General features: G+C 35.0%; 1 protein-coding gene across 1 annotated transcript; it reads left to right on the plus strand.

The window, feature by feature from the left end:
- Window positions 1-6254: 6254 nt before the first annotated feature.
- Window positions 6255-12478, plus strand: LOC139851959 (uncharacterized). Its single transcript, XM_071841155.1, has 18 exons — window positions 6255-6429; window positions 6860-7113; window positions 7346-7487; window positions 7596-7747; window positions 7851-7934; window positions 8044-8106; window positions 8249-8380; window positions 8466-8672; window positions 8773-8892; window positions 9719-9768; window positions 9897-10059; window positions 10144-10281; window positions 10540-10662; window positions 10752-10850; window positions 10926-11015; window positions 11111-11192; window positions 11628-11758; window positions 12178-12478. The coding sequence occupies exons 2-18, from the start codon at window positions 6958-6960 to the stop codon at window positions 12316-12318; spliced, it is 2073 nt and encodes a 690-aa protein (XP_071697256.1). The 5' UTR covers window positions 6255-6429; window positions 6860-6957; the 3' UTR covers window positions 12319-12478.
- The last annotated feature ends 1111 nt before the right edge of the window (window positions 12479-13589 follow it).

The following is a 13589-nucleotide window of genomic DNA, read 5'->3' on the forward strand; positions in this document are numbered from 1 at the left end:
TTTGGTGGTCAGACTTATCCTAACCATGAGATGGATCTGTCTCGTACAATGGGGGGCACAGTGCAAATTAGCTTTTAAGACTAATGAATCTAATCCCCAGATGGATGATCTCCGTAAAGATCAACCGCATCTATGTTGACCGCGGTCAACATACATATGCCATAACAAATTGAGGTGTGCAAACTCATGGTTCACCGATGATATTTGGACATGATATAGTTTCTTCTAAAACTTATGCTATTTTATGAACTATATTGTGTAAAACCATTTTTAGGACATCCGGTTTCAAGTTCCATGATACTTCAATCATGGGGGCGAGTAGCTTGCTAAGCGCCGACTGAGGCTTTGGTTTTCAGTTACCCTCAACCGGGCTTTGAGGTTAAAACCAGAAAACTTGATTAGTGTAAAAACTAACATGAATAATTTTCAAAACATAAAAGGTTTTTAGCAAAGGTCCTAATTTCCCTAAGGATCCAAATTTTCAAGAAATGTGGACTTTAAAACCCGCCTTTCGACTTTGGCGTGATTTCATTTCGCGTGTGTACTCCAAAGGTGTGTGTATACTCAAAACGCGTGAGTTTGATTCGTGTGTGAAATAAAAGTGTGAGTGTGTATATATTGTGACTCGAGTGTGATTTCCATATAGCGTGAGTTATTGTGTTACTAAATAACTTGTGTGTCTTGTGTATTATATCGAGTGAGTGTGAGTCCCATTTTTTGTGTTCTCACTTAAATAAGTGTGTTTACTGTAGTAAATTTTGATTTCTTGTAAGTCTTGCTTGAGGACAAGCAAGGTTTAAGTGTGGGGATTTTGATAACGCCAAAATTATACATGTTTATTGTCGTTATTTCGATCCAATGTTGTTCCATTTATATGTAATTGTTATACATATGTATTGTAATTCATGCACATTTGTAAAAAGTCCATTGTGAATGAATAAATGAAGACCAACATCGAAAACAGAGTTAAAACGAAGATCGAATGCGTAAAACAGCCCGAAACCACTGAAACGGGTCCAAATGCGGCACATCTCTCTTAGATGCGGCGCATCTCTCTTAGATGCGGCGCATCTTTGCACCAAATAACTCCCGACAGTTTCAGATGCGGAGCATGAAGACTTCTGGGCCAAAATAGCAACAGATGCGGCGCATCTGAGATGGATGCGGCGCATCCAAGCCAGATGCGGCGCATCTGTCCCAGATGCGGCGCATCTGACCCCCTGTCGACAGTCCTGAGTGCAGAATCGAGCTGGAATCTACTAAACGTAAAGAGATGCGGCGCATCCGGTCACTTTCTGGCCAAAATACCTAACTTTTAAGGCTATTTAATGAAGCAAATGGTTACTTACTTGAGAGACCTTCACTACTACGTTCTCCTCCAGTTTTAAGACGATTTTCAAGGTCCAAGGAAGGCTGCAAGTTAATCTCCACTCTTTCAACATCAATATTAAGCTAGGATCATTTATCGCAATTGGTACTATTGTTCTATATCTTTTTAACATGAATTCAACTTGTATTTACTGTTTCATTAGTTCTACTATGATTATGTTAGGCTAAAAGCCTTGTGTGTTTGCTTCAATGTAAGATTTTGTGTGTTTGCTTCAATGTAAGATTTATGGCTTGGGATTGTTCTATACTTTGATGTTATGCTAGTTATACATATGTTTGATTGATTTAATTATCTAGTTCAACTGTAAGAACCATTGTTATGCATGTTTAGATCATTACTTCAATTATATAGATTGCAACCTATTAATGTGAGTTAACTAGGAAAACAATCTATACTTCAATACATCTAGTAATCTAGACGATTAGATACATACACTTAAGTGATTTTGTTATGTGTTTAATTCGGTAATTGAATAAGTTCCAAAGCAACATAGTTATGAAATTACCTCAAGTGATTGTTGTAATTAAGGTTTCACGTGAGTTTAACCGGGTTGAATCTAGTTAGTTAATCAATCTAAATCACCATGTTCTTTCAAGAAATCCATTGTTGTAACTATCTTTATATTCTAGTTCAATTATACGAGTTATGACTTGATTTATGTGAATTTATCAAAGGCTATAATTTGTACTTCAACACCTAGTGATCTAGACACCTATATGTGAATATAGGATGGTAATTGGATGATATTTAGGTTTTACAATCATGTAGTTTACTTAGAGTGATCTTAGTAAACTAGATTTTATGTGAATTTAACCAAGAAAGAATCTTGTTGATTAAACATAGTTCTTAAGTTTATAGATATTGTGAAATTGATATAAACTACTCTATTGTAACTATCGCATAATGGTTTTAATTATAAAAGAACAATCCCTGTCATTTATCAAGCAAAGAAGTAAACATCGCATTCTCATTCTTGTTAATTATTATTTTTATTTACTGTTTCGTTAAACAAAAATACAACTTCAAATACAAACCCCCTTTTTAGAATAATTAATCGTGGTAAAATCATTTAAACAAACTTCTCCATGTGGATCGAACTGGTCAATTTACTTGCTAGTTACTACATGATCGGGTTTTAGTTGCCTGTATTATGTGTTAATTATTAAGCATATTGTCTACATTTTAAAGGTTACGTCTTGACACATCATGACTGTAGTTTTTGCATTCTAAGTTATAGTCCTCTCTTTCAACCGCATTTAGCTCCATGGGAGTCTTTGGTTCACCATGATCCTTAAGTGGGAATGTATACTCAACTTTCAAGAAGTTGTATAAACGAGAATCTATCCCATTTAACGAGATCAAGAACCTAGGTTTTCATTCAGCAAAGTCATCAAGTGATTCTAGCCTAGGAACACGATATGCACTACCTATCTCATTCTCTGTCTTAAGCAAGTGATGTAAACCCGATGATGAAGAACCAACTAGAGCAAATTCCATTTCTGAACTGTCAAACTGATCAGACATTGTAACCATACGGTTGCAATATACGGTTGCAGAAAAGAGCACTGTTGCAATACACGGTTTCAGAAAATAACACGGATGCAAGGTTCACACGGTTGAACAAATACGGTTGCAGTAAGCACAGTTTCAAAGTGTAACCGGGCAGTTGAGAGTGTAACCGGACGGGTACAGTTTGTGTCTGTACGGTTTAAGATTAACACGGTTGTAAAAGGACAGTTAGAGGAAGCACGGATGCAGGTTTGTATCCGTGTGGTTGTAGTAACCGGATGGTGTATCCGCACGGTTGCAGAGTGTAACCGTGCGGTTGTGTTCTTGATTGGATCTAGGCAGAAAGCAGCCCGAAAAATAGGGTTTTAGGTTGGATGGGATCTAGCACTCGATCTGGATCAAAAAGTTTAAGTTTTTCACGTTCAAAACATTAAAATCGACCTTATTAACGTTTTAGATTAACAAAAACATGATCAAACAAGTGAAAGTTTTAAGATTTATGGATTTTTCAACAAAACCACAAAAACCCAAAACTTAACACAAAATTCAACGATTTTGACAAAAAATGATCGTTCAATCACGTACACAAACTCTGATACCACTTGTAGGATCGTGTAAACAGGATTAAACAACCTAATATACTATATCGAGTGTGAAAAATCTCGATATAGGGTTTTATACTCAAAACACGCAAATATACTTTGATCTTTAGATATAGAACGACTTTAGGGTGTTAAAGATCGACCTAGATGAATGCTAGATGACCAGAGAATCGGTTTAGATGTTTTAGTGCGGCTAGGATCGTTAACCTAAACAAGAAAACCGAAATTCTCTCTATATATACACAGCGTGTGCAACCGTCCGGTTGCACCCCTGCAACCGTCCGGTTGCATACTGCATCCGTACGGTTGCATTCCAGAGGTGAAGATTAAATGTTTACGCATTCTAACTTGATCGTAATGAACCTGAGGACTATAATGCACCAACAAATTGTTTAAGTGATTAAGAAGTCACAATATAGCTATAAAATCAGTTTCAGTTTGAGGTCTATACGGATATGCTGTACAGTGCAGCGATATCGAAAGTTATCAAAGAACGGTTATGGGACCAACAATGAGTGAATTAGAGTTCCTCAACGTTCAACCTATGAACCAAAGAAGGAAGACTTATTCCAGAATCACACGTCTGGCAATAAAAGGTGTCCCATATGAATTGTGTTCCCAGATTGTACGATTGAGGTGGCAAAGGAATTCGGGACTATTAGACTTATCGAAAGAAACACTCATCGTTTGAAACAAACCGATACTTTGTTTACATTGGTCGAAGTTAGTGATCCTGGACTAATCAATAAATATGTATCGGCTAAGATCTCGGAGAATTTTATATGCAAACTCTGGGTTGAAGAAGCCCATTCAACCGATATCGCGTAGCTGGTGAAGGATGATCATATTGATGAGTACAATCAGCTTTTATAATACACTAACAAAGTTATCAATGAACACAAAGATTCAATGGGAAGCGAACACGAAGAGCAGGAATTCTAAAATTCGTCACAGGATGTCCAACCGGAAGAAGGGGAGATTGCCGGCGAGGAGGACGATTTGAATTTCTCAACCCTATCAAGAATAACGGTAACAAATCTCCACAGATTCACTTTTCATTAGAAAGGGTCTTTACAACTGTTAAATCACAAAAGGAAAAAGCAGAAAGTATCAAAAGATCTCTTTTCACCTTAAAGGTACAAGATACAAAAGAAAATACGGATGGTCCAACAGATATAATCTCTCCCCAAGATAAGTCCTTTTTTATTATTGAAAAAGACTTTCCTACCCTTCCTACAAGTTTGACTAATCAAAAGTCTCTTCCAATCAAGATACACAATTTTTTAAACCTGTGAACAACTTTTCATCTCCTAATTCAAAAACTCCTATTGATAAATCTCCCTTTGGTCACTGTATTGGTGAAAGAATGTAAGATTTCGTGACAAAATTAGAAAAAGAAGTCTCTTTAACGATGGAGATCACAACCCTACTATTCAAACAGTGAACGGAAACAACAATCTACCTTCAACATCCAAGTCCAGACAGTGGTATAACGATATACAAAACATAGCAAGCATCTTTGATACAACTAGCGAAATAAGCCAGGTAGTATGTCAAGATTCAAAAGCCAAAAAAGTAAATTAGAAAGGTCATTTGATGGGGGATAAAAAACTAAGCTATAAAGAAGAATTGGTCAAGTTCGATGTGCTTATGAAGAACATGGCCGACTACGAAGTCACCCCTAACAAATCAAAACCATGAGGCTTGCCTCGTGGAATACCCACGACATCGGTAATAAGTCTAAAGGTAGGATGGTGGGTACCCTAGTCGATAACTTCCTATTACATTTTTTGGCAAGACAAAAAGCGATGGTAAAAGAAGTGTCACAACCTTTATTGAATGAAATATGGAAACGTTTTTCATTCCATGACGTGCAAGTTATAGCCGAGGGTAGATCCGGAGGTTACTTTCTATATGGAGAGATGATTTCTTCACTCTATTGAATTGTTCAAAGAATAGATATTGGAAAGCATCTGCAATGAGTTTCACTTGCCCCATTCTTTGCCACCGTATGTACGATCATTTGAAAAGTGAACACCTCTCGACAATTTTATCTCCTTACAAGCTCAACGATCAAGAGGAAGATTTGGTTGTGTGGTCCCTGTTTCGGTTGGTTCATATAATGTTTCCGATGCTATCCGGCATATCGTGAATCAGGTGTTGGTATGATAGATGGGTTTTGCCGGGCTCGATTGTTGATTTCTCGGTCGATTGGTACTACGGTTTAGGTATCGACGATAAGATATTTTGGAGGATGATAGGCCCGGCTACGATTTGGGTCATTTAGATTACAAGGAACGAGTATATTTTCAATGGTAAATGCACTTGTTGGTCGGTCATTGTACGCAGTATCAAGTTAAAAGTGTTTCTTTGGACAACAAACTTCAACTTTTGCTATAGTCTTCAAGCCTACATATAGGAAGATAATCCTTATTTGTTGTTGCTTTAGACGTTATTGTCTCATTTGCACTACTTACATTCTTATGTTGTTATCTTTCATTTTGAGCTATCAAGCCTCTGTCATTGTAATATGTTTAACTCTTCATTGTTTTGACCAAGGTTATCTAATATATTGCTTTTTTTGCAGAATTAAAATAAAAATAAAAATAAAAATAAAAATATTAAATAAAAACGAAATTAGAAATTATTGAAATTTGGAATCTTTGATACCTCTTCGCTCGCTAGCTCTTTCTATCGGTCATCGTCCTTCGTCATGTCCTTTTTTAGTAACTAAAATAAAATTCCAAATTAAAATAAATAAATTTGCGATCTCCTGTTTCTTTTCTATTTCCCTTCTTTCTTATTTGTTTTCTAGGGTTTATAACTCACCAAATCTTTCAAGCTTTATCACTCTCCTTCAATTAATAGTGGCAACGGTTCCAAATTTGCATGGTTCATGGACTGAAATCTCTACAATTGTTATTCGAGGTTTGTACTGTTGTCTCTTAAACTTGTTCATTACGCATTTTATCTGCTTATTGTTGTTTTTTGTATTCAATTTGTAGTCGGTACGTATGTTTTGTGATGGATTTGTTAGTTAGGTTTTTGCTTAAGTACGGTATTAAGATTGAATGTGGTGTTTGATCGTACTGGTAGTTGAGAATTAGTGATAGTTTGGTTTAATAGGTATAGTAGGGTTACAATTTATCTTTGATTTGAGATTATTGTATAAATATAAGATTAGTACTGGGGATTATGAAGTTCAAGTGTAGCTAGCCCTTATTTTGTTGATTTAGGCTAGAGTTTTATTTAAATGTGAATTAGGACTTTCTGGTCCTTTATTTAGTCTACTTCCGAATATGCTTAAAATTAAGTTAAATGATGTCAATAATGATGGTGTTTTCTTTTTCGTTACTAGGTGATATAGTTATTTTAGGTTTATTTTTGAGACCCAATATAAGTCGGTCAGTGGAACTTCGTCAAATGTGCATCTGCGTGCCTTGAATAAACGTTAGCATGGACCTAAATGCATCGCCAGAACCTGAAGAAGATGAAGAAGTTTTTGAACCAAATTGCAGTGAAGAAAGTGCACCCGAAGAACAACATAGTCAAAATTATCATCACCAACAACATGTAGAACATGTGGAGTCTTCAGTCGATATTATGCGTCGGGTACGTCACTCTCTTTACGCCTTTTCATTTACTTCAGTAATAATTTTATCATCCTCATCATCAATATATTTGTGTCCGTGTGTTTCTAAGGTATATCTTTCATTCTCATTTATCTAAGTATACATGTGCAGTTTCAGTACATACTGTTTGATGTAATTGGTCACAAATAATAGTTAGCATTATATGATATATTCACGTGTTTATGTCTAACAACATTATATTGTTGAGTCAGGAACGCGAAGAAAGAAAGCAAAAGATGAAACGAGAACGCCCGGATGATAGACCAACACAACATCGGGCATACTCGTCTTTGAATGACAATCCTCTTCATGCAAAACACCAAAGAACTTATGATAAGAGTAAACTTCCCCCAGGTAAATTTAATGTTCCAATATTGTGAATTTGGGTCTTTGCATTGTTGATTTATTCTCAAAATTGTAACGTTCTCATTATAAATCTTTATCTTATACTTTATATTTTAGGATGGTTGGATTGTCCAGCATATGGTCAAGAAATAGGTTGTATTGTTCCTTCTAAAGTTCCTCTTGGCGAGTCTTTCAACGACTGCATTGTTCCTGGTAAAAGATACTCATATAGACAAGTCATTCACCAACAAAGAGTTTTGGGTCGAAAGGTGAGTATGTAAAGTCAATTAATTTTTCTATCTTGACAGTAAATCTTACATTTCTTAATTATAAGATGAGATTGCTTTTTATTGAAAACTACTTCTTTTACAGCTAGGGTTAGTGATTGATCTTACAAATACAACTCGTTACTACTCTGTAAATGATTGGAAAAAAGAAGGCATCAAGTATGTTAAGGTTAGTTTCCAAATTCTTTATAGTCAGCTTTTGGAGTATTGTGTTATATAAATATATAAATACCACTTTTGCCTATTTGTGTAATATTTTAATTTGAAATTTGATTCAGATCAACTGCAAGGGACGGGGTTCTGTACCAGAGAACGAGGCTGTTAATCAGTTTGTGCACGAGGCAAGTTATTCTAAAAGTTAATTATTCCCGTTTGTTCAAAATGTGTCGAACCATTTTCCAAATCATTAATATAGACGAAAATGTTGAAGAACTAATTAAAATAAGACACTGATAAAAGTAACCTAATATATTTCATCTTCAGGTTTCTCAATTTATAGTACGACAAAAGAACATAAAGAAGTATATCCTGGTTCATTGCACACATGGGCATAACCGTACAGGGTATATGATTATTCATTATCTCATGCGAACATTGCCAATATCTTTAACTCAGGTCAGTTATTCAGGTGATATGGTTTTGTTTTTTTCTATGAAGCTCATTTCATGTTACGGACTTGTATTGATTACTTGTTGTACAGGCAATAAACATATTTTCGGAAGCACGTCCACCAGGAATATATAAACCAGACTATATCGAAGCCTTGTACACATTTTATCATGAACGAAAACCTGATATGATTACTTGCCCTTCAACTCCTGAGTGGAAAAGATCTTCTGAATTTGATCTAAATGGAGAGGCATTACCAGATGAAGATGATGATGGAGTACCTTTGGAACCTCTTAATGTACATTTTTGCCCTTGTGTTACTGTTTTAACTTATATTTATTTTTTATAATTTAAAAAGTCTTACAAAATTGATTTTGAACATGTTTTATTTGTATTAGGAGAGTAATGAACCGGAGGGAGTGATGACAAATGATGATGTTTTGGGTGACAGTATCCCTCAGGATCAGCAAGATGCTTTCAGGCAGTTCTGTTATCAAGCACTTAAGATAACTGCAGGGGTAAATAATATTCTTTTTGATTGGTTATAGTTATCTTTATTATTTGCATTTTAGCAGCTTATGTGTTTATTGGGGCAGGATCAATGGGGAAGTAACCAATCGGGGGGAAGCAAATTTTTTTTTTTTCTTTTTTTTTCCGTTTTTTTTGGAAATTTTTTTTTCCGGCATCAAGATCACACGAAAATATGAACATTTAGAAAAGACACTTCGTGATGAATGTTATTATTTAGGCGGGAAAACGATCGGCAAAAATAACATTCAAGATAATATTGTTCGTGAAGAATGTAAACGTTTTTTTTTTTCATGTTTTGTGAAGTAAAATTTAGCCCGATTTAGGGTTTAGGGTTTAGGGTTTGGTGTTTTGGGTTTATTCCATAAACCCAAAACACCAAACCCTAAACCCTAAACTCTAAACCGTTCGTGTTAAAAACTAAATCTAAACACTAAATCTAAACACTAAACCCTAAATTTCTAAACCCTAATATCTAAACCCTCTAAACCCTAATATCTAAACCCTAATATCTAAAACCGCAACATACGCTCGAAAAACACGATAATTGTTATATATTACTTCTTCGAGCGTTTTCCCGCCAAAATAAAAACATTTATCACAAAGTGTCTTTATTAAATGTTCATATTTTCATCCAATCTATAACGTTTGTGAACAAAGTTTTTTTATAAAACGAAAAAAAAAAAAAAAAATTTTGCTTCCCCCCGCTTCCCCCCGATTGGTTACTTCCCCCTTGATCCTACCACTGTGTTTATTAGTGTCAAGTTTTTTTTCTTCTTTCTGCTATCATAAATGGTGTATGTATTTTCCTTTCAGGCCAGGGGGAACCATCAATTTCCTGGGTCGCATCCCGTTTCTCTAGATAGGTCTGATACCTTAACTTTTCTTCATTTTTAGTTTGGTACCTTGATTGATAATTAGAAAAATTATATGATATGTGTGATTCATGACATGCAAGGTTTGACTATTATACCCATGTCTATATAATGTTCAGGGAGAATTTGCAACTTCTTAGACAACGTTACTATTATGCTACATGGAAAGCTGATGGTACAAGATATATGATGTTAATTACTATGGATGGATGTTATCTAATTGATAGAAATTTCGTCTTCCGAAGGGTCCAAATGAAATTTCCATGGAAGCTAAATAATGAAGTATGTTATCCTGAATTTTCTTGTAGAAAAAGTCTTGCTTTAAGGTCAACATGTGACATAAAAATTTGAATTTATTTTTGCTAGGGTTTAGCTGAGAAGGTTCATCACTTTACGCTGCTTGATGGTGAGATGATAATCGATACTGTGCCAGACACTCATAAACAAGAAAGACGTTATCTGATTTATGATTTGATGGCAATTAATCAAATCTCCATCGTTGGGGTAAATATTATTTTAAAAGTTATGATATTAGTACAACCTAAACGTATATATTGAAGTGATTTATCTTATATGAAATGTTTATGTATTTTAGTACACTTCGGATGAGTTTCGACTCGTTGACCCATTTGACTAGTTCCCTATTCGTCAAATCTTTTAGCTTAATATGTCTGATCTGGTTGAAGATAAAATTATAGTTTGTGGATTTAGTGAATAAAAATATAATGTTACTAATTTGTTGCTACTTGAAACTTGATACAGAGACCTTTTCATGAACGATGGAAAATGTTAGAGAAGGAAGTAGTTGAACCTCGAAACCGCGAACGACATAATATTTACAAAAATGGAAATTCCTTGTACCGATATGACTTGGAGCCATTCAGGGTATTTTTGCAGACAATTAATTACAACTTTTATTCTGCTAATATTCATTTTCTTTGTTTAGTGTATTACAAATCTCTTGAATTTTCTAGGTACGGAGGAAAGACTTTTGGTTGCTTTCTACTGTCACTAAACTATTAAAGGAGTTCATTCCAAAGCTTTCGCATGATGCAGATGGTCTTGTATTTCAGGTTTAAATCCACTACACATTTTATTTTTATTTACATAACTTTTCATGTTTGCCTTAGATTGGGTCTATGTGGCAGGGTTGGGATGATGCTTATGTTGCTCGTACACACGAAGGACTGTTGAAGTGGAAATATGCATCAATGAACTCAGTTGATTTCCTTTTTGAGGTTTAATTATCAACTTTTTTTAATGTTGTTTGCTTACGTATCTCATGTATTTAAGGCTAGGAAGGTTTACTTCATTTTCATGCTTGCAATTACAGATGGCTGAAGATCGTCAACTACTTTTTGTTTTTGAACGAGGGAAGAAAAAGTTGATGGATGGGAACAAAATTGCATTTGGTGGTCAGTAAAAATCTAACCCACTTCTAGTTCTGATATACCTAATTGTTCAGTTAATGGTTGCCAAATTGGTGGGTCAGACTGAACAGGTCAAAACGAATAGTTAGTATGAGACGTATGAGATTGTCCAGTTCTTTCTGAAATTATTAGTTAGCTAATGCATTAAATATGATTAAAATATTAAATATTTTTTATAAAGTACTTTAGGATGTTTTATGCATCTTAGTACACTTCAAACAACTATCAACCTGCTTGACCTGTTCGACCCCTTTTGTAGGCGAATCTTTTTGTTTATCCCGTCTGACCCATTGGAGATAGAACATAACCCAAATCAACACATTTACATGAAAATGGGTTGAATTTGCCACCCACCTCTGATTCCAGTGTTTGAGAGTTTTAACTTATGGGTTTCCTGATGTTGTTCGTGTGAATCTGCAGATGATATTGATCCTGCATCATACTTGGGGAAGATTATTGAGTGTGCTTGGAATAAAGAGGAAGAAGTATGGGTCTGTATGCGAGTCAGGACAGATAAAGCTACACCAAATGATATCAACACATATAGAAAGGTGCCACTTCCTATTCCCACAACTGTGTTTATCAACTTCTTCCAGAGATGTACAATATGGGTGGGTCGGGTGGGTTTGTGATGGTTCAAATCAGGTTCAGTTTGAAACGGCCAAACGGGTCAGTTTGTAGTGCGGATCAATGGTTGGGGTTTTGATTGATCAGCAAACACTCGTCACAATAATAAACATAAACATCATTTTTAAATAAAAATGATTTAGGACATTATAATATTATATATCATTGAAAATAGATGTTCGGTGACTTTCAAGTTTTAACCCATTTGGACCCTTCACCCATTCTTCCGTCTGCTTTGTTTTTTGACTAATATGTAAATGGGTAGAAATTGTCATCTCTAAATATTTTGTCTGTTTGCAATAAGTTCTGTAACATGGTCTCCTAACTGTAAACAACAAAACAGGTGATGCGGAGCATAAAGGACAACATAACAGAGGAAGTGTTGTTGGGTGAGATCAACGAGATAATTCAATTGCCAATGTATGCAGATCGAATTAAGCAGGAAAGCAAGGGCCACCACCACTCAAGTTCAAGACCTAGATGAGTTTTAAGAATATGATGAAGTTAGCATAGAACTGAGAATGTTGTGTAATTAGGTGAGCGAGAGAGTGAGTTATTTTTATTGCTGTAAATTATTATTGTGCTGTCTGGTGAGAGTTTGCATGATCCAGTTGGTGCGCTTAATTTGGCTATGGACATCATCATATGAATGAAGCGTTTTTCCTTCTTTGTATTTTTTTTTTTTTTAAGTATTAGCGTAAGGATTAGTAAATGTATATTTGTAGGTTTAGTCATTCATGACTTTATTGCTCGTCTGGCGTTTAACCCTTTATTTCACCATTTAAATGAACACCAAACTTGGGTCTCTATCCGATTTCATAATTCGGTTGGAACCCATAGGGAACAGGACTTAATTTTCTTTTAAGTATAGTTTCACATAAATCTTACTCCGTATAACTTATGGGTATGCATTGTTTTACCTTCAATTTATATGATTGACAGAATTCACACATTCATTCAGAGTCAATGATCTACCAGTTTGTTCCTTGGAAACCAGAGTTAACCTCAAGGTGATAGGTTCAATGGGTGCTATAAAATAATGCCTTTCAAAAAAAAAAAAAAAAATCTATAGTATATTGTATTTCTTACAATAGATTATTTTTGTTTAAGTTTTTAATATGAGCCGCCAACTGCCCTTTTTGTGCCTGCTTGCTACGCTGACACATGTTTATCTATAATAACCCTTGTAAACGTTTAGCCTTTTTGTGTATGTTTACGAAGATTTTTTTGAAGCTTTTTCAGAACTTTAAGCTTTACTTTTTTTCAAATAAATAAGCTCCTACCGAAAATATGCTTAAATGTAGCACTGTATTAGCTTCAAGATTTTAAGTCAAATTGTAGTAGCTTCAAACTTTTAAATACAGAATGATGAACCTGGTAAATACAGATGAAGCTTAATATACATTGATGTTTTATTTCTTCCTCAAAACCATAACAATTTATCAATTTATCATGTAAAATATAACTCATTTACGTATTGTAGGGCGATACAAGAGTTTCAATGTACCTTATTTGTCTTAAATTTCTCATATCAGTAGTAACATACCCGGATAAACCACTATCATGAAACCATGGAACCCGATACAAAAAATCGCCATGCATCGTCTTCATATCCTTTCTGTAAACTAGGGTTTTACAAAATGCTGATCACAATCCAATTCCCGTTACTCAACATGTATCGGGTAGAAAGCACTCCAATAGTCTCTTTAAAACCCCTCGGATTCGGATTGGCCCGGGTTTCCTCGATGGAAGTAG

The sequence above is a fragment of the Rutidosis leptorrhynchoides genome, chromosome 6, assembly GCF_046630445.1.
Source record: "Rutidosis leptorrhynchoides isolate AG116_Rl617_1_P2 chromosome 6, CSIRO_AGI_Rlap_v1, whole genome shotgun sequence".
NCBI lineage: Eukaryota > Viridiplantae > Streptophyta > Magnoliopsida > Asterales > Asteraceae > Rutidosis > Rutidosis leptorrhynchoides.